Below are 21,044 nucleotides of genomic sequence, written 5' to 3'. Positions count from 1 at the left end.
TTTCAAAGTTATGAGTATCCATCTACAACAATAATCCAAAACTTTATGATTAGGATATTTCTTAGAGAAAGTGGCCTTAATTTGGATACCAATGTCCAAAGCTAGCATCCAATCAAAGTGGGAAAATGATTTATTCTTCTTTTTTTTTTTTTGATATTTTATCAATAGTTATAATTTCTAGAGTTTTTTTTTTCTATATTTTATTTTTTAATACTCATTTATTTATAATTGTTTTTTTTTCTAATTTGGGAAGGAAAGAATACTAATATTGGAGCATCTATTTTGAATATCATCAACTTTTAACTCAAAATTTAAATACCATTTAATTTAAATATTATCGAGATCAATCACGTCAACTAATATAAAAAATTTATTTTAAATACCATTTAATTTGTTAAAAATTTTAATTTAGAATTTTTAGAACATATATTGGTGGATCCTTGGTTAATTAACGTGATTAGAATTATAATTTTTCAAAAAAAATTGTAATAGAAATTGAATAAGAAAATTTAAATTCCTAAAAAAAAATGTAGGATAAGAAAATTATTGAAATTAAATAGAAATTAATTATGATAATTTATATTCACCAAAAAAATATAGAATAATAAAACTAATGAAATTAATTAAAAATGTATATATCAAAGTGGGATTTTTTTATTAAAATTTTATTTTAGAATTTTTAGAACATATATTGGTGAATCCAAGTAAATTTAAATTCCCAAATAAAAATATGTAAAATAGGGAAATTAATGAATTTAAATAGAAATAATATATTAATGAAATTAATATATTTAGAACATATATTATTGTTTTCCAAAAAAAATGTGTAATAGAAATTGATTAAGAAAATTTAAATTCCCAAAAAAAAATGTAGAATAACCAAATTATTGAAATTAAATAGAAATTGATTAAGAAGATTTAAAATTTTCAAAAAATGTGGAATAAGAAAGTTAATGAAATTAATTTTAAAAAATGTGAAAGTGGGATTTTGTAATTAAAATTTTAATTTAGAATTTTTAAAACAATATTGGTGTATCCAACAAAATTAAAAATCCCAAATAAAAATATGTAGGATAGGAAAATTAATGATATTAAATAGAATTTGATTTAAAAAATTTAAATTTTTGAAAGAAGGTAGAATATGAAAATTAATTTTTTTTTTGGAAAATGTCAGAAGTGGGATTTGAACCCACGCCTTCTCTCGAAGACCAGAACTTGAGTCTGGCGCCTTAGACCACTCGGCCATCCTGACTTGACATATTATTCTTCAATCTTAATTTTAGTTTACTTTCTGCGTAAGCTAGGGTTTAAATAATCCTTCCCTTCGTTCAAATCAACTTTCCCCCGTTCGGTCGCTGATAAAACAAAGAAAACCGAAAGAAATTGACCTATAGTGATCGTTGTGTTGATTTTTGGGAGATGGAAAAGTCACTCGACTGTGACAAGTACTTCAATGTAGTTCGGTTGTGCTGAACGATGAAAAATTCAAGTCAGAGATTCTAATTCTTTTTGTTTTTGTGTAAATTTTCTTACCAACCAAACAGAGGATTAGAGGGTAATTACGGACGTAAAAGTTTTGGATTCATTTTCTGATCTGCTGATTCTCGGACGAAGCTTTTTCGAGGTATTGAAATGAATTATTATAGCCCTAAACATGATATTTCTTTGGCTGCACTTGTACGAATTGGGTTTAATTTGGGACTCCAATTCTGTGGAATTGAGAAATCTTGGTTTACCGTAGATTTTGGTTTTTGAGATTTTTCATTCAATTCTAAAGCCACTGGTATTTGTACTAGAAAGCAATCAAACTCCGGACTTGGAGAGATGGGGACTCTAGGGTTCGCAGAACTTCAATTCAAAAGCCAAATATTTGGAACTGGGCACTCTAGTTCCAAGTCCAATTCCATTTCTAGACAACCAATTAAGGCTTTAAATATTTATTTCAGCAATGCACGGTATTGGAACTTTAGATCATAGTCTTATTGATACTTTCAACTTATGTTTTCAGCTGAATCTTTGTCTTAGCGATGAATCCAGTGCCTTTCCCATCAGGGAATCCTCCTTCCTGGATTCCCATGTTACCACCCAACCTACCACCGTCTAGTGCTTTCTGGGAGACCACAAATGTGCAAGACCGAATGCGAGATTTGAAAGATACTATCAGCATTGCAAAAGCGATGTAAGTAGTTCTTTGTTTCAAATTGAATCATGATCTGAATATGAAGTTGTGAATTATTTTTCCCATATTTGTCAAGCGCTTTAATATACCTTTTCTTACTTATATATATATATATATATATATATATATATATTTCCCATATGAACCTGCATACAACAATGGGAACCGCCCCTTCCATCCTTTGCTTTAGCCTCTACCTCCCCTAACAAACCTCGGCTCCTTTCATGGTGGTTGTATTTTCTGTTTCTCTTGTTCATATTGTAATTTTGTTTGTGGTCTCTTTTTTTCTTTGTTCTTATTTTCATTTGGATCTTTGTACTTGCATGGATCGAACGTAATGTCTTGTTTTTTTTCTTTTTTTTCTATTTGTGATGAAGGTTATGCTGTTGACTACATTTGCTATAATAAAGTTACCTTTTTTAACAGGCAGAAAGAGCTAGAGATGTTGATTATGATAAAGGATGGTAAAGGGTCAAAGCAGGATGCAGATGGTGGGTCTGTTGACACTTCAGTTTGTGGGTTTTCAAAATTGCTAGAAGATAGGAGGATTAGTTTTGAATCTCAAGAATTGTGTTCAGTGGAAGCTGCAAATGCATTGATGTCAAAATTAAGATTTCAGCTTGAACCATTTAGAGTTATCGCAGATGAAACAAGCCCTTGGGAGGAAAAATCTGCAGCAGTTAGATTAGCTAATAAAATACACAAATCCAAGCGAAATAAACATTGGAGGAAGAAAAAGAGGAAACACATAGCTGAAATGCTTGCAAAGGTGGTTATAGCTAGATTTGTTTTAATGTGCTGTGGCCCCATCCCCCGCTTATTCTCAACTTTGATTTGCAAAAGTTTCTTGTTTTGTTTGCTTACTTTTCTTATAATGAGTTTTAGGAGCGTGAGCGATTTGACCAAGCTGATCAAGAAGCTGATGAGTGGAGGGTTCGTGAGATTGCCAAGGATATTGCCAAACGAAAGGTATCACAATTATAATGTATTTTCAGTGTAAATTTTGTATTTTGTATTATGCGTTTTCTGGTTTGCCCTGTTTAACTTATTATGTTTTATTGTTGAGTTTGGCTAGTGGCCATTTCAACAACTATGCTAAATCCCCTTAGTGCAAAGTCAAGCTAGGTAAATGAATTTTCTTACATAGTGTATATACTTCATATATAGGGCTGGGAGTCAGCATTGGAGACAAATTCGTGCATGTGATTGAGTCAGTGGACATGTGTGTGAGTGTGACTGTGTGTAAGAGAAAGAGAGAAAAAGTGAGGAGGGAAGGGAGCAAGATTGCCCAAGAAATCTTTGCTCTGGAGAGGATATTTTGTATGAGGTCAACAATTGCTCTCAAAGAGAAAAAATCTAAAGGTTAATTAATTTAGAAAGGATAGAGGGTTTTGTTTTAAGGGGAAAGTGATATACTATTGTTGGTAAATCAGTATGGAACAGATTCTGATATTAAGTTGCAACATTTAGAGAAAGGAGGGTTTTACATGGTGTGTATGCTTCATATATAGGGCTGGGAATCATCATTGGAAACAAATTCGTGCATGTGATTGAGTCAGTGGACATGTGTGTGAGTGTGAGTGTGTGTGCAAGAGAAAGGAAGGGGGGAAGGGAGCAAGATTGCTCAAGAAATCTTTGCTCTGGAGAGGATTTTTTGTATGAGGTCAACAGTTGCTCTAGAAGAGAAAAAATCTAAAGGTTAATTAATTTAGAAAGGATAGAGGGTTTTGTTTTAAGGGGAATGCGATATACTGTTGGTGGTAAATCAGTATGGAACAGATTCTGATATTAAATTGCAACAGTTAGAGAAAGGAGGGTTTTACACAGTGTGTATGCATCATATATAGGGCTGGGAGGAAACAAATTCGTGCATGTGATCGAATCAGTGGACATGTGTGTGAGTGTGCATGTAAGAGAAAGAGAGAGAAAGGTAGGGGGGAAGGGAGCAAGATTGCCCAAGAAATCTTTGCTCTGTAGAGGATTTTGTATGAGGTCAATAATTTGTCTAGAAGAGAGAAATCTTAAGGTTAATTAATTTAGAGAGGATAGAGGGTTTTGTTTTAAGGGGAAAGCGATATACTGTTGTTGGTAAATCAGTATGGAACAGATTCTGATATTAAATTGTAATATTTAGAGAAAGGAGGTGAATTGATAACTTGCTTGCTAATGAAAATCAAGGATTCAAATGTTGGGAAATATCGTCAATATTTCACCGAAATTTCGTGTGTTGGAGGGTGTTGACAGGATAAGAGGTGGAGATATCTTGATTCCCTCAAATTTACACAATTCTCAGCATTTTCACCAATTTTATCGGCGCCATGTTAGCTCTGCGTCTAGCTTTTCCTTTTGAATTTTTGCTTTTGGGTTGGGAAAGCACAACCCCAACATACGTCAGGATCAAACTTGGTTTTCCGGGGTGAGAAGTGAGCCTCTTTATCACTGGGCCACATCTGCTACACATTATTTAGTACACATACAACAATATATATATTGGCATACATCTTTTATGTGTATATTATAAATTAATTAAAATAAAATTATTGTAAATCATTCAATTTTAATTATCTTAATATATCTTTTGTATAATAACTAAATACAAGATAAATATAAATTTATAAATAAAATTATCAATATTTTAAAATAAAAAAATACTTATACATGTGTCATCATTCTTTTATATCCTTTAACATATTCAAACTAAATATATTATAATATTTAATATTAATGTGTTTTCAAATCCTGCATGTTATGCCAAATGTCACAATATATATTATAGATATATTATTTTTAAAAACAATTTAAATGTTTATATTATTTGTTATTTTATCCCTTCTTGGAACTTTCCTCAACATTTTTACAAGTTTTGATCTATTTTCGTCAACCGATACTTTTTGTAAAAGTTTTTGTCGATATTTCCTGATATATCTATAAAATTCAATTACCGATATATCCGTGAAAACCAAGATTTTCATCTTTAATGAAAATGGATACAACACAAATAAGTTTTTGGTGCATAAAGGAGGCATCAACATGTGAAGCTTGTAGAGCGTAGATTGTTGTTGTAAGTGAATGTGTTTGGATATGGAGGATGAGGATTAAAGCACCGCCATCTTATGCGCCTATTGCTTTGTTGTGTCATGTGTCTGCTTGCTCATGTGCATTTTTTGGTCAGTACCACAGGATAATCTCAACTTAGGGGGATTGCTGATTAAAGGGAAAAGGTCCAAAATTTCAAAATTTGGGTGCTCTTACTAATTGGCTTTGCTTTATGTATTTTCCCGCTGTTTTTTCTTTTTCTTTTTTCTTTTTTTCTTTTTTTTTTTGTTGGGGGTGTTCAGTTCTTTTTTGTTGTTTATGATGACTGGTGTAAAACTCTCATAACATGAGGATTATTAGTTTTGTTTGCCCCTCTGTGCATCATGTTGATCCACTAGCTGAGTTTTCAGCTTGCACATAGTTGCAGAGTTATCTATTTTCAAATTATTAACGGAAGGTTGTTGGTGGACAGGTGGAAAAGATGAAGGAAATTGCAAAGCTAAAAGCAAAAGAGGAGAGAAAGGCATTAGAATCTGAGGTGAGAATTCTAAGGGCTTACTACATGTACATTCCTAACATTGACAGCTTATCCGCTTTTTTAACTCTCCCACCATAGATTCAGTGGTTACTAATCCATATGAACCTTGGTGAATACTTCTGATCTGATGTACTTGAAAACAACTTACATGCAAAAGAAATCCTTTTTGTATCATTGTTGCTACTGTTCTTTTTTCTTGGCCATCCAATCTTATACAAGGTTTTGAAATTCAGCTTGAGATGGTTTTAATTGTGGATAAGCTGCAAGAGTTACGCTCCATCAGAATCCAAAAATTGAAAAAACAAGGTGAGCCTTTTTGAGATCTTTGTTCATTGGTTAAATATATCTGCCACATTTTCTGTTCAGTTGATTTGGTTCTCCCTTCTTTCATCATACAATAACAAGAAAACTTTTTTAATACAATTCCACCTCTTGGGCTGTTTATGCATATATTAGAATTTGATGTGATCATTCAGTGATAATTAAAATCAACAGACAACATACTCGCTGTTCTATTACCTCAGCACCTGTAATAAACTTAAAATTCTCGGTTTTATTGATCTTTTATGTAGTATTTATGTGGTTTCCAAGATCATAAGGCTTGAATAGGAGTGCTCTAATTTAAACATATTCCATTCTATGTTTAACGAATCATGGGTTCATAATCATGCAGGTCATTTTCTCCCCGAGGAGGATGACAAGTTCCTTGAGAGAGTTCGTGCTGCAGTTGAGGAAGAGGAGCGACAAGCAATGGCTGCTGCTGATACAGATGCTGCCAAGGACGCAATCGCAACTGCTGAGGAATTTAGGAGAAACCTCACCGGCTGTGAACATGATTTAGAAGATGCAAACAGCACAAAAAATGTCGAAAACAATGAGAGCCAGGATAAGACAACTGAGACCGTACTCACTGAAAAGGAAAACCACAGATCAGAAGGACGGAGTCATGGTGGAGCCTATGATTCTGTAGCAAGTTTACCAATCGAATTCTATCACTATTATCATGGTAGCAACACTGATATGGGCACCCTTATTGAGGTGATTTTAATTAGTTCCCTTTCAATTTCTACATTTCTTGCAGTATATTTCGTTAAGGTTGTTTCTCTAAACGCATCTCATATCATCCACATTATTTGTTCAGTTCTGTAATCTTGTGTCCATCCTGAGTTGCAGGTTAGAAGAGCATGGGATGCATATATAAGACCCGGCGGAAGGTAAGATACATAATTTCTTGCTGGAAGATGCCTACTTTCCCATGATAGTTAACCTCTGCTGCTCCATTGATATCATTATGATCCGTTTTAACCAGTTTTCTTATTCCATGTTGTTTGAATTCAGTCGGATGCCAGGCCACTGGGTTCAACCTCCACCTCCGGCAGATGAGATATGGGCATCTTACCTGGTCCACCCTAAATGAAGCCTGGACCTCCATTATTGGTGTCACACACGGGGGTTCTCATGTGTAAATTGATATGATCAATGTTTGGAATCCTTAGAAAGGACATTAGAGGCTTGAGAGTCGTCAGTTTTTGGCATTATGTCATGCTTAATCATATCATCCAATGAAGTAACTGAAAATCAAAGCCTACTCAAATTTTGAATTTCGTTTTCTTTTTTAAGCTTTTTTCACTGCTTTTCCCATGTGTTTCATCAAATTATTTATCATTCTTAATTATTCCCTCGAAGACAGAAAATTTTCTCGAGTGATGAAATCTATCATGTCGCTTATCTTGTTTTAATACAATAACAAAAAAATGAAATTTAATTGATTTGCTGTGTATGAAATTGTAGCCGAGGGTTCCAGACGCTCCAAAAATCAGACAAAATTATGGAGCATCCTTCGATTCGGCCTATCATTAATCTGCGAAGGCAATTATCTAAGTGTTAGAAAGGCACTTCCATTCTCATCTCTGAGACCGCACCTCTCTGCTGGGACCTTCGCCCTAACTAACAAAAACACAAAAAGCCATTTATCATGTATATGAACAAACAGATCCTCACGAACCGCAATCGATATCACGTTGTACGGTTCATCGATCCAAGTTCATCTCCATCTCCGAAGGCAAACTTGGCCGAAAGCGCATCATTCTCTTAGAATAGCACTTCCTCCATAGGTCCTTCGTTAGTTTACCTATGCATACATCTATAGACGTGTTTGTGGTGATGCTCAGTGAATACGAACCATTGTGGAGAGATTCATCTTGCGAGATGCCTACGAAGACATCACGCAATCGATGACTTTCTCTTGCTCTCATCATCGCATCGCTTAAGACTACAAGCAAAGAGAAATGGAGGAGAAGAAGACAGAGGAGCGGCGAAAGGTGAGAAAAACCCTAGAATCCTGTAACGCATCACAGTGTTTCGCAGTGACTGGGTCATACATATACTGGAGTCGGTTCAATCTGGACCGTCGGATTGATAACCCCAGTCATATGTATAGAGCCAGTTTCAAATTAAACCCGCTATGAAAACACTTTTAAAAGCATATTTTCCTCCAAAGTGAAAGATTAAGCTACGAGGATAGGGTCTTTACGTCACAATTAATAATTCAATTCATTCTCAATTAGGTCATGCTCTAACTAACCCCCTTTGGAGTCTTTAGGGTTATTACTTTATTCCTAACATATTAAATGTATCTTAAATGTTTGTAATTTTAATCGATTTATAATTATATTTGAAGCCATATAATCAACATTAAGATGTCATTACGCTAATGGATGTGCCAATGTTTATCGAAAATTGACTTAATGATATGTCAATTAGTCGTCGTCTTAGATTGAGATTTCATAAATTCTAATCGTGTTTGGGTCGATTTCTTAAAAACAAAATATTTTTTCTAAATGTTATTTTTAAAATTATTTTTTAAGTTATGTTAAAATTGTTTTATATTTAGAATTTGATAGTAATTTTAAAAATTTTAAACACATTTTTAATATGTCAATTTTAATAAGTGTTTCTAGTTATTTTTTAATAATTAAAAGATAAGAATTTTTAAATATTAAAAAAATTAAAAATAATTTCTAAAATCACCACTAAAATTTAGAAAACACTCATAAAAGGTTTTAAAAAAATCTTATAATATTGTTTGAATAAGTATTTGATACATAATTATCTCAAATACTCTCAATAAAAACATTCGAGAATGTTTTAAATTAAAACAAGAAGGGTTTTAAGGAAGAATGACTATTAGTAATCTGATTATATTATTTATACCATAATCACTTTTTTCATTTTATTTTATTTATTTTGTAGTTTGAATTTTTGTGAAAAATATTTCAAAATAAATAATGTTAAAGTCGTACCCGACAAGTTTTGTCTAGTGTACAAAATTACAAACCCAGAACACCAAATTGACATATGAGCGTGAGAAAAAAAAAAGAGGAGAAAAATAATCCCAAAACGCCAAATCTCAGATTCAGATCTCTCAAACCCTAATTTTCTTATAGGAAAATATCAATCGATTCCAGTAGAGAAGTTTCGGTGAGCGATGTGGAGCACAATTGCCAATTTGAAAGAGAATCTCAACAAAATCGCACTCGATGTCCATGACGACGACGATGAGGAGCTTCAGATCCATGCTCCGGTCGTCGCCGCCGAGGATCCCTCTGTCTCTGATCGGAGGTTTTCCCACAACTACGCGCATTCCAATGGGATCGATTCGGCTTATAATTCTGAGGTAATTTGTTTGAATTTTGCTTCCTCTGTAGGGAAATGGAATTGGAAGGTTCCGGTCGGGTTTTTGTTTTTGGGGTTTGGACTTGAATTTTGGGTTTTGTGGAATTAGAATTCGGAATCAGGTCCAAGTGTTGTTGTTTTGCTGGAAGGACTTGGGTTGCTGAGTGGAAATGGAGTTGGAAGCTTTCAGTAGGGTTTCAATCTTTGGGATTTGGACTTGAATTTTGGATTATTTGAAATTGGAAATATGAATCAAATCCAAGCGTTGAGTTTGGGTTGCATTGGAGCTGTTGGGGCGAAGTGGATGAGTTGTGTTTTTTCTGTTAATTGGTGATTAGAAAAATCTCCCGTGAGAAAGAGCTTTGAAATGAGCTTGTATTGGGGATATGTGAATAGTGAGTGCCTAGGGTTTACTAGTCACATGGTTGGGAATGTTGCTAAAATCCCCGTGAAGAAGGTGAGGTTCTGAAACCCAAGTGAGTTTATGTTCTTAGTTGGTTATAATACAGTGGAGATGAGTGTCAGAAGAATGAATATGAAATGCCTCTTTTGTGGGATGGATTGTTCTTGTTGGATGCAAAGGAAAATGACTTTATAATTTTATAATGAATGAACACATAACAGTAGTATTGCCTAAAACAAGAATTATGATTTTTATTGGTTTATTACCTGTAACAATTTGTGCATATTCACATGCTGATTGAATTTTGAGTTCATTTGATTGAACAAATGACCATCAAGGACTAGTTTTGTGTTTGAAGAGGTTTGATAACTTATTGTTGAAAGCAAGATCATAGTAGTAAGTATTGATGGCTTATGCTTTTGCCTAATGCTTATTTCATTTAACATTATAGGTTTGATGATTCTAACATATCCAAATTACACTTTATTGATGAGGTGTGTGATAGGTATGATCTGTATTGTTGCCCACAAGGACATTCTAAAATGTTATGATGATTTCCCTCTAAATCTATGATGTTTTTTTGAGAGCATAGATGTACATTAATTATTTCCTGCCTAGGGATATTCATTAACATGCCTAGGGATATTTCACCACTCTGGAAGATAAATAGTTCTAAATCTTAAAAGATAGTTTTAATGTCCGTGCATCAATGCACTTGCAATAACTTTGTTGCTATGCAATTTCTTTACGCCATTCAGCAGCTAGTTCAGTCATTTTATTTGGGTATATGATACATGACATTTTCTGTAATTTATGCTTCTTGTAGATTGAACAATATAAAGCGGAGATTAAAAGGCTTCAAGAATCCGAGGCAGAAATTAAGGCATTGTCAATTAATTATGCAGCTTTATTGAAGGACAAAGAGGTAATTTAGTGTCTCTTTGCTCTTTTTTTTAAATTTGTTATCCTTATGTGTCATTGCATGTTGTTAAAAGAGAAAGTGCTACTTAAATGGTTCTTTGAGCAGTGTTCTTTTAGGTAATTAAAAGACCCTTTGGCATATGATTAGTGCCAACAACATTTTCCCCCTCTCATTTGACAGGATCAGATTTCCAGATTGAGCAAAGAAAATGGTTCATTGAAACACAATCTGGATACGACAAATGCTGTTCTTAGTGCATCCAGAAGCGAAAATTCCAGAACATCGACTAATAGCCTACATGCACTCAAGGTAGTTTTGGATTTTGAACCATATCTTATTTTGAAAGAGCCATCAATTTAAATTTTGTGTAATTGTTGAACTTTGTTGTAAGTTCTGCCCTTCTTGGGTTGACATTGCATTCCCAAACTGCTTCAATTTCAGATTTTAAGTTGGATATGCTTGGTGATAATATTTTGATTCATGTATTGAGTATCTCAATTGTGGATGACTTCAAGCTGGATTTATGCTGGACAACATATTGCTTAGATGATATTAGCTTACTGTAATAGTTACACTATGTGGAGCTATATGTATCATGGTCTTTACTTTATCCTTGCTACAGTATTTGTTCTTTGGCCATATGCAGAAGCCATCATTTTAACAAATCAAACTGATTGACAAAGCAAATCGCTTTGAAGGCTGCTTATCTTTTCACCCTTCAAACTGAATTGGCTGGATCTGCAAAGCATTGGAAGAAGTGATAATTTTTTTTTTTTTGGGATAGGTTGGAAGAAGTGATATTTTTTATTTTTTGATAGGTTGAAGAAGTGATATTTTTTTTTTGATAGGTTGGAAGAAGTGATATTTGATATCACTATATTTTCACAACTACAAATGCTGTTTGTAATCCAAGTTAGGGTGCCCCTAGTCATGTTATCAGAAACATGGTCTGTCTACCAGCTACAAGATCTGGGACTTTATTTTATGCGACAGAATACAAAAGGAAGAAACTTGTATAGCTTGGTTCTCCCTTCACAATTAAACTTATTATTAGGAAACATAAAACCATAAATATTGCCAAACTAGTTTCTTGCTTTTATCTGTTTAAAATGAGTAATTTGGAAATCTATATGGTTTTATAAATTAACCAAATGTTGTATGTGGGGGGATATTTGGACTTGTTCAGTATTGCATTAATTAGGGAAGCATGATTGGAGTATGGTGATGAGTGGGAATTGGAAGCAGTTTTGAGTTCTTTGACAAGCTTTATTTTGTGAACATAAATAGCCAAGATCAATTTGAATAAATGAAGGTGACAATAATGTAAATAGCCAAGATTGAGAAAGAAAAAAAAAAAACAAACAAACAAACAAACAAATTGATAGGTTCACTAGTGACATCCTTCGATTATATATATATATATATATAAGAGCTCTAGAACACTGTAGCAACAACTTGACAAAGAACTCTCTCAATCTCTGATCTGATGGATACTCATATTTAAACACTCTCCCATTCCTCTCTTTCCAAAAGCATGAGAACAGGCAAATTGGAGCCAATCTCCAGACCTTTTTCTTTCTTTCACAAAGCCCTTTTCATGCTAACTCAGAAGGAGTTCCTTAACTATCCTAGGAAGAACCCATTGAAACCCAAGAATAGCAGATCTCAAAACAACCGAGCTTTGTCACTGTAAACAAGAATGTAGTTTGTTGACTCCTCAGACATCTGCATAAACTGCCTATTTAACAGCTGACCGGCCTTGCTGCATGAATTGGTAACCAAGAATCTTCTCCCAAGTAGCCTTCCCAAAAAGGAAAGAAAAAGGCTCTCAAAGGTGCACTGGAGCAGCTTACCTTCTTTGCAGGACTGAGGTTGACCTTGTAATAAGACAACTAACCAAAAAGTCACCCCCTCCTTTGCTCTCCACCAAATCCCCCTGTGCACCACCCCAATCCTAGCTCTCTCATGGAATGAATACACTTTATAAAAATGAACCACCTTCTTTAGCTCCCAATCTTGAAAGGGCTTATGAACACAGGTTCCAGTGACCTTTACCGCCTTCCACCATCCACACACCTGCCACTATTGTATTCTTTGCTACCATAAGACTACTAAGAGATGGAAAAACTTCCTTTAGAGAGCCCTCCTGCATCCACCTATACAGCCAAAACCTGGTCCTGAACCCATTCCCACCTAGATTGAACTTCTCATCTTAAGCTCTGGTCATCCCCTTCTAATGGTTTTCCACAAACCCTCTCCAAAAGCCTCTCTCACTTGCCCCTACTGACCTTTCTCCACAAGATATCGTTCTTGTTTGCAAATGTCCGCAACTTCTTTGCCAGCAAGGCCCCATTTAAGTTAGAAAGCGATTCCCAATACCCCATAACGTGTTGACCACCTCACAAGATGAAGCCTTTTCCCCTCTTCATGATTTTCCTGTAAGAAGTCTCTCTGAATCTTCCCAATCTGCTTATGACTGCCTTTTGAATGACCATCAACAACATAAAAGGTTTCAGCAAGCTTGAAAGTTTACTTTTAATGAGGCAATCTACCTTCCTTTAACTCTAAAATTGGAAACTTAATTGTTATGCTGAGTTGGTGAGCTTCATAAAAAATGAAGAACTGTATATGGCTTTTTCTCCTTTTCTTTTAGTGGCGTGGGGATTTGTTCTGGATATTTTGCAAGCAACCACCTTTTTCTTAGGGTTTCTTTTGTTTGGAATGTGTAGGGGAGTGGTGATCAATCTCCCAGTAGGCAGCATAAACTTACCGCTCAAGGAAAAGGCCGGTCTACTGGAAATCAAATGCATAATGGTGTTGTCAAACAGGATGGGCTAAGCAATGGAATTTCACATGCTGTTCAACCTGATGCTGCTCAAAGCAAGATGGAAACAAAGAACTCAAATTTGAAAGGGAATGAAAAGGTAATAGAACCCTGTGTTGTCCTATTTTGAATAGCTTACATCTTCTGACGGAGTTGATGCATGCTTAGTTGTTAATATGCATAGTATACTCTGTAGCTTAGGCTGAATCTTGATACTACATTTTTCAATTCGGACCTGGATGCTTTGATCTTATAGAGGGAATGCTGCTTTTTTTTCTTCTTTCTTTTGTCTGTGGCACTCAGACTAATTTCTCTGTTCTCATAACGCAATTTTAATTCCCTCTTTGAGGAAACAATTACCAAAGGTGCCAAAAAGGGCTAGAATTCTTTCCAAATTTTAATTTAGTTAGTTTATTTATTTATTTTTATCTTTCTATTTTTCTCCATAATGAATGAACTTGACAAAGATATATGAATGCCTTCTAGGAGCTTGCAGATTTGCTAGAAGAGAAGAACAGGTCCCTGGCAGCACTTCAGGCTACTCATGAGTTACAAATAAAACAATTAAGGATGGAACTTGATAAAGAACGTGATAAGCTAAAAAATATAAACCTTAAATTACAAGGTATTTTATGAACCTTGAAGATATAACTTTGGTTTTGCACTTTTTCTCACCATGAATTTCTTGTCTGACCCTGCACTTTCACTCTCAGAGGAAAACAAGTTGAATCATTCATTCCTGGAGGATCTCAACTCATTAAAAATGGACAAGGAAAAAGTGAGTTCTAAGTTATTTGATTGTTGAATTGTTTTTGTTATTGTCTAAGAATACTGATAAAATTTAGTTTAGTTGTTCCTGATGATATTCTCAGGTTTTATTCTGTCGGATAGGAAGACTGCCTATTTGTACCTCAATTTTTGTTGGCAGGCATATTTAGGAAGAATGAAGGTTCTTGAGAAGGATTAGGCATTGGATTAAATGTAGCCTCCAAGTGAATAACCTGTTGGTTTGAAATACATCATACTGACATACATGCACGCACACACAAAAACTGGTAAAAGGGTCCACATCTGGAGAGAACTTTTGTAGATGCAATATGTTCTAATCTTCAGTTGTATATAATCCTTATTCGAATTTGTTGTACTTTCATCCAGCCTCTTTGCATACTTAGGAAGGTGATATTTTATAAATGCTCAATCGCGTGTGCTTACTCTCCCTTACCCTTGCTAAGATGTTGGGTGAGCTTGATTTCCAAGGGAGCTGCTTTGATCTCAATAATTACCTACTCAATGTGAATGTGTTCTGCAATACCCTCTGCCAACATTAACCTTTTTTTGGGCGTATAAAGATGGATATGCTTGGAAGTAAGCATGTAGAAATGAGATGCCTATTGGTGATTTTCACTTTTCATGTACCTTAAGAAATCATGTATGTTCTGATTTGAGGAAAAAAAGGTCGTGCATGTTAATGTTGATTATTATCCCTTTATCCTCATCTTACTGTTTTTTTCTTCATGGCCATTGCACTGTTAACTTTACATTCTTTTTATATTATACCTCAATTCTCTTATGGGCAGACTTCCATGGAGATGAACAAGATACACAGTGAATTGAATGAGAAGAGATCAGTAATACAACGGTTGCAGATGGAGTTGAATAGGAGAGAGGAGGAAGAAGCTAATGATATGGTGGAAAGTTTAAAAGGAGTAATTGCAAACTTAGAGAAGGAGAATTCTTGTCTTAAGGTTGATGGTTTTGTTATTCCTTCATTTTTTTTTGTCATGTAAGAAGTATCTTGCATCCAAGGATTTTTAGAAAATTCTGTGTCTTCTCCTTTGACTATCACATTCTATACAATTCAAACCAACCACATTTTTTATTTATTATTCTTCCTATTTTGTAATTTTGGGTTCTGAATCTGATCTCATATCGTCTCCTTTGTTGCAGAGAGAGAAAGATGAAATGGAGGTTGCATTGAGAATGAGCAAGAAGGCTTCAACAGACAAAATCTCACCAGATGTGTCAGATTTTAGTAGTTTGAACGAGGTGATCTTTTTTTTTCATAGGAAAATGTGCTGAACTTTTTTTGAGAGTGGCAATAGTTGGGAAAGTTTGTATTTTGTATATTTTTCATTCATCGGTTTATACATGCTTGATCCCCTTTTTGCAATAATCTTAAGTAGCATTGTGGCGATTCAGTTGGTAATTTTGAATTGCACTTGTTGCTGCTGAGTCATGTTAATATTCCTATGGAGCAGGTGAATTCTTCTGGAAGTTTTCCAGGAAAAGAAGAAATGCAAATATCTTTGCAACAAGTGGAAAGAGATTTGAAGGAGGCATGCCAAGAAAGGGATAAAGCTTTGCAAGAACTGACTCGTCTTAAGCAGCATTTGTTAGAAAAGGTTGTGTATCTCTACTTGTCTAATAGTTTTACCGGAATTAACCCATCTTTTTTTGTGGCTGTGCATGGCCTGTTCAGTTATTCAGTCATCTATATTATATCGGTAGGCACAGGTTAGATACATTTTTAGAACCTGTTTGTTTTATTATCCATGTGACAGGAAGAGTTAATGTTTCTTTTATTGTATACTTTGGCTTCAAATTATTTTTTTAGATCTACCTTTGTTTATATATGTTATTATGGTTTTAGTTGAATGTGACATTGGTAGCCATAAGATATGTTTACTTGTAAATGATAAAAGATAAATATGACTCGTCAATGGCTGTGAAGCATTTTGTATGATGATCCTTTTGTCTTAATTTCCCTTCAATTTCTTTCATATGCCATGCTTAATTTGAAATGCTGAGATAACTCAGAAAAGGAAGTTTCTGGTCTGAAAGGAAGTAAAGTGGACCCTGTGATCTCTTTCTCTTATGTAAGCTTTGCTCTCCAAAAACACATTACTAATTGCTATATCAATAGCTTCTTCTGACAATTGTATATCAAATGCTTGATTAAGAATCCACAAATACATCTTTAAAAGACAAAGTGAAGTGAAGCAGATCAAGATGTAGCCTTGGAAGCTCAAACGTTGGATGTTAAAATTAAAATCATGAGGTGTACATTAGATATACGCCTTATGCTTTGAGGCTCAATTTATGTTTAAGAGATGCTTTGTACATCTTTTAGAATATGGTGGTGGTGATTTCTCCGGAATAAAGGGATCCAAACCCTCTGTCATCAAATGGTCATGATTTATTAGAAGTTGAGAGGCATTTCATTAACACTAATTAAAATTGAGTTGCAGTATTATGAATGTTGAATTCTCACACTGCAGGCCTGAGCTTTATAACAACTTGCATTTTGCTGCTTTGAAGCTACTTTCCCCTATTTGCTTGCATGATAATGTTCCAAATTGGCCACACTACAAAGTGCAAATAATATGCTGTTTTTGTGCAGAAGCTAAATATTTAATTTTTTTTGTTCTCAATACTGCCATTTTATGTTGTATGTGATAGATTCTAGGTGCATATACGACCCTGTGCTTCTGAAGTAAAATTCATCTTTCTAACTTTCTGCAGTCAAAATTGAAGATGGTTTCTCTTGCTGCAATATTGTTTAGGAATCTGAAGAATCAGAAAAAATGGATGAGGACAGCAAAATCATTGAAGAACTCCGACAAAATAATGAATATCAAAGAGCTCAAATATTAAATTTGGAGAAAGCTCTAAAGCAGGCAATTGCAAGGCAGGATGAGATTAAGATGCTGAACAGCAGTGAACTTCAGAAATCTAAGGAAATCATTGATGACTTAAATAAAAAGCTTGCAAGTTATATGTGCACTTTAGATGCCAAAAATGTTGAACTCCTAAATCTTCAAACCGCTCTTGGCCAATATTATGCTGAAATGGAGGCAAAGGTAAATATTGATCCTTGTGTTTGTTATAATAAAGCAGCAGAAAATTGAGACCTTGTGGTCTTCAGGTTATGATTTCTTGTTAGTTTTTCATATGACTGCACAGGAACGACTGGAAAGGGATTTGGCTCATGCAAGAGAAGAATCAGCTAAACTTTCTGAGCTTTTGAAGGTAACAGCCTCCTCCTTCTAATGTCAAGTATAATTTATTCTCTACTTTCACAGAATTTACCAACACAATGTTTTAAAAAACTAAAGGCAAGCCTTTCTCCCCAAGGGTTTCTCAACCAGTGACAATTTTCTTATATTGCAGCTAGCTAAACCTTATTTTGCTAAAGGGATTTTATCCCAAGATCCAAGACTTACATACCAATAGGCCCTAACCCTTTAAAACACATTGCGTATATGAGGATTACACCTTGACAGCCACAAGGCTGTATTCCTTGACAAGGTGAGGCTTAAGCCTCAGTTCTCCTGTGCCAAGTCTATAGCCTTGAGGCTACCCATGCCTTACCTTGAGGTGACTCTCAGGACATGCGCCTCAATTGGCTTTTAAAATGCTGTCCACATGCAGTACACTCTCATGCTGGTTGGTACATAGTTGTATATGTGTTCTCGTGACCTTGTAATTCCTCCAATGACCACATTTCTCATAACTTCTGAGATCTACATGGTACCTTTTTTTTATATATAATTATTTTCAATAACTGAAGAACCTTCCATGGCCAAGCCCTTAGGACTCTTTATGGGAACCCAAACTTCAGGATGTTGACTGTCCTGCAACAACTAGCACCAAGTAAATTCAGGATATCATCAGTGTCAAGATTTGAACCCAGGACCATGTGCCACTTATTGGGACTACTCTTACTAGTGTTTGCCCTGACCAACTAGGCTACCCTGGCGGATGAGTTCTACATGGTACCTTGGACCACAATGTTTGGTGCATCCTCATGAACTTTCATTTTATGCTATTGTGCATGCTGGCCCCTATCCGTCTTTTAAGGATGTGGCTAATTTGACAATGCACTTAATGCACATGAACCTTACTAATGAGTCTTAACAGATGCTTATGGGCTCCAATACACAAGGCTGGAATGAAATCTCTGCTTAGTAACGAGTTACATCTCCAACAAGTGATCTATTGCTGGAATGAGCTGTCTATTGAGTTTAATGAATGATCTATTCGAAACCTAACAATACTCGTGCTTTAACGACTGAAAGCATGGCAATTTGTTTGGTTAATGCAAAGCTGGTTTCTCCCTGTAGTTTTTTGGAGATTAAATTTGTTTGTTCTTTTGTCAGGATGCAAGTCAACAGGCAGAGCTATCAAAGAGGGAAAAGGAAGAAATTTTGGCCAAGCTTTCACAAGCTGAAACTATGCTAGGAGAAGGAAAAAGCAGAGTGAATAAGCTTGAGGAAGACAATATGAAGCTACGCCGTGCCCTTGAGCAAAGCATGATTAGACTTAATAGGATGTCAATGGATTCAGATTATTTCGTTGATAGGTCAGCTGCCTTAATTCTGAAGTAAAGTTTATTTTTTTATTCTGATACTGGGTTTATTATCCATGTTTTGCTAATACAAATAGAGATAGCATGTAGTTGTGCATTGTGTTACTTGCTGTTGTGAGTATATCTAGTTACCTCTTTCTGTTTACCTTAATGAGTGAGGTAGGACTCAACTTCTAGGTTTCCTGCATCCGGTAATTGTTGCTCTTTAGGATGTGATTATCACATGTTATAGACATTTAATATAGTAGATGAAAAAAGAAAAAAAAAATCAATTTTTTTTTTTTAATAAATTAGGAAGCAATTATATCATGAGTGTCAATAAGTGAAATAATTAAGAACATGAACGAATTGGCAAGACACTAACTAGAATGCTAGTTTTTGGTCTTAAGTGAGAGAATTTTTATGTACGAATTTTCTATTACCTTTTTTTTTTTCTTTTTCATTTTCTATCAAGTTTGTTTAATAATAGCATGTTTGTTGTATACTTTTTCCTCTATTAATTATGAACTTGTTCAGAATCCTTGGCCCTAGAGTTACTGATCTTCCTTCTCTATTATTAAATGAAAGCAAGTATTGGGTTTGAAACAGCGTCTGCAGCAATACTTGCTATAGTATGTATTTCATGAAACCCAGTTGATTCTACCACAAGTGACAACCACTGCACGCTTAACCGGCCCCCAGTATCTGCTGCTTGCCCACATGACCACCATTGCCACCATGGCAGTGTCACAGCCACAACCACACTGTTACACATATCATGAGCATGCTTTTTTGCACAGGTGCCATGACACCCACATTGTGCTGTCAGTTAAATTGAAGGTTCTGCTTTCCACATGTGATCATTGCTGAATTATATTGGATATGAAGCTTCATTAAATTGTTGCTTATACTTCTTGTTAGCTTTTATTATCTTGCCATTTCCTTTCATGAAAATGGAAAATGAAAAGTTGTAATGACAGATAAATTCTGCTGTTTGCAGGCGCATTGTCGTAAAATTATTGGTGACGTACTTCCAGAGAAACCACAGTAAAGAGGTATGGTCATTTCTCTAAAAAATTAAAACAAAAATAAATATAAAAAAGAAAAGAAACTAGATCATTTTAGTGAATCAGAGACCACGCCTCAAGATGCAAAGCTGTGGAAAAAAAATTGGAAATCTGATTAGAGGTTGTATTTCTGATAATGAGGTGGTGGGGGCCTCTATTTGGTTTTTTATTTTTTATTTCTACCCCAGCTGATTAGCATCTAAGTGTTCATAACAGCATCCTATAATTATGAGCTGCAATCTTCTTTCAATTTTCTTATTTAACCTTGCACATGGACTGATTACATACATGGAGAACACCAGGTTCTGGATCTTATGGTTCGGATGCTCGGATTCTCCGATGAAGACAAGCAGAGGATAGGTGTTGCCCAGCAAGGTACTGGTAAAGGTGTTGTTAGAGGAGTACTGGGTTTACCAGGGCGCCTAGTTGGTGGCATTTTGGGAGGAAGCTCAGGCGAAGCACAACCAAATGTTGCATCTGAAAACCAGGTACCCATTTCTTATCTAATTGTTTACATGTAAATTCTCTTTGGGCCCGTGGAGTCTCCCTAATTGACTAACAAGCACAGCTTATTTTTCAGTCCTTTGCAGATCTGTGGGTTGATTTTCTTCTTAAAGAAACTGAAGAAAGAGAGAGAAGGGAAGCCGTGGAAGTCACAGGTGCGCCCAAGGGGGATCCACACAGAAGTCCAAATTTTCCAGGATCTTCTCCAATGCCCGACCGGGTTGGTGCTGCTTCTGGTTTCTCAAGATTAAATCCAGCAGGGAACCCAAACCCAAGCTCCATGTTCTCCCATGGAAGCGTACTGCAGTCAGAAGCTTCTGATTCTGAGTTTTCAAACGTGCCTCTCACATCAGCAGAGAGTAGTTCTAGGCTCTCAAGACTGCTACCAAAATACTGAAAATATGTTGGTTGTGTAAGTAAATCAAAGTATCAAAATATAGATTCTTTGTTGATGTTGTAGTCATGCAGTCTTGTTTGATCAATTCTTTCATACATTTATTCAAATGAGAAAAGTTTCTTGCATAGGCCACCTGCTATTTCGTTTTATTT

At 35.1% G+C, this 21,044-nt stretch overlaps 2 protein-coding genes and 2 non-coding genes across 4 annotated transcripts; 2 read left to right on the top strand and 2 right to left on the bottom strand.

The window, feature by feature from the left end:
- Positions 1 to 1,168: 1,168 nt before the first annotated feature.
- Positions 1,169 to 1,252, bottom strand: TRNAL-CAA. The gene has a single exon. It is a non-coding gene; the product is annotated as a tRNA-Leu (tRNA).
- Positions 1,253 to 1,294: 42 nt separating this feature from the next.
- Positions 1,295 to 7,378, top strand: LOC117932210 (U11/U12 small nuclear ribonucleoprotein 59 kDa protein). Its single transcript, XM_034853328.1, has 9 exons — positions 1,295 to 1,624; positions 2,009 to 2,179; positions 2,606 to 2,948; positions 3,065 to 3,148; positions 5,688 to 5,753; positions 5,987 to 6,059; positions 6,427 to 6,791; positions 6,927 to 6,967; positions 7,092 to 7,378. Exons 2-9 carry the CDS (start codon positions 2,028 to 2,030, stop codon positions 7,168 to 7,170), a joined length of 1,203 nt encoding a protein of 400 aa, XP_034709219.1. The 5' UTR covers positions 1,295 to 1,624; positions 2,009 to 2,027; the 3' UTR covers positions 7,171 to 7,378.
- Positions 7,379 to 7,534: 156 nt separating this feature from the next.
- Positions 7,535 to 7,697, bottom strand: LOC117932841. The gene has a single exon (XR_004654246.1). It is a non-coding gene; the product is annotated as a small nucleolar RNA snoR145 (small nucleolar RNA).
- Positions 7,698 to 9,098: 1,401 nt separating this feature from the next.
- LOC117932207 (golgin candidate 4) lies at positions 9,099 to 21,024 on the top strand. Its single transcript, XM_034853321.1, has 15 exons — positions 9,099 to 9,429; positions 10,658 to 10,756; positions 10,934 to 11,062; positions 13,483 to 13,677; positions 14,064 to 14,202; positions 14,291 to 14,355; positions 15,155 to 15,322; positions 15,525 to 15,623; positions 15,836 to 15,979; positions 17,141 to 17,437; positions 17,541 to 17,606; positions 18,737 to 18,939; positions 19,925 to 19,979; positions 20,294 to 20,479; positions 20,572 to 21,024. Exons 1-15 carry the CDS (start codon positions 9,241 to 9,243, stop codon positions 20,890 to 20,892), a joined length of 2,355 nt encoding a protein of 784 aa, XP_034709212.1. The 5' UTR covers positions 9,099 to 9,240; the 3' UTR covers positions 20,893 to 21,024.
- Positions 21,025 to 21,044: the final 20 nt, after the last annotated feature.

The sequence above is a fragment of the Vitis riparia genome, chromosome 15, assembly GCF_004353265.1.
Source record: "Vitis riparia cultivar Riparia Gloire de Montpellier isolate 1030 chromosome 15, EGFV_Vit.rip_1.0, whole genome shotgun sequence".
In the NCBI taxonomy this organism is placed as follows: domain Eukaryota; kingdom Viridiplantae; phylum Streptophyta; class Magnoliopsida; order Vitales; family Vitaceae; genus Vitis; species Vitis riparia.
The sequence above is the reverse complement of the archived record's forward strand: the minus strand, read 5'-3'. Positions and strand labels throughout refer to the sequence as shown.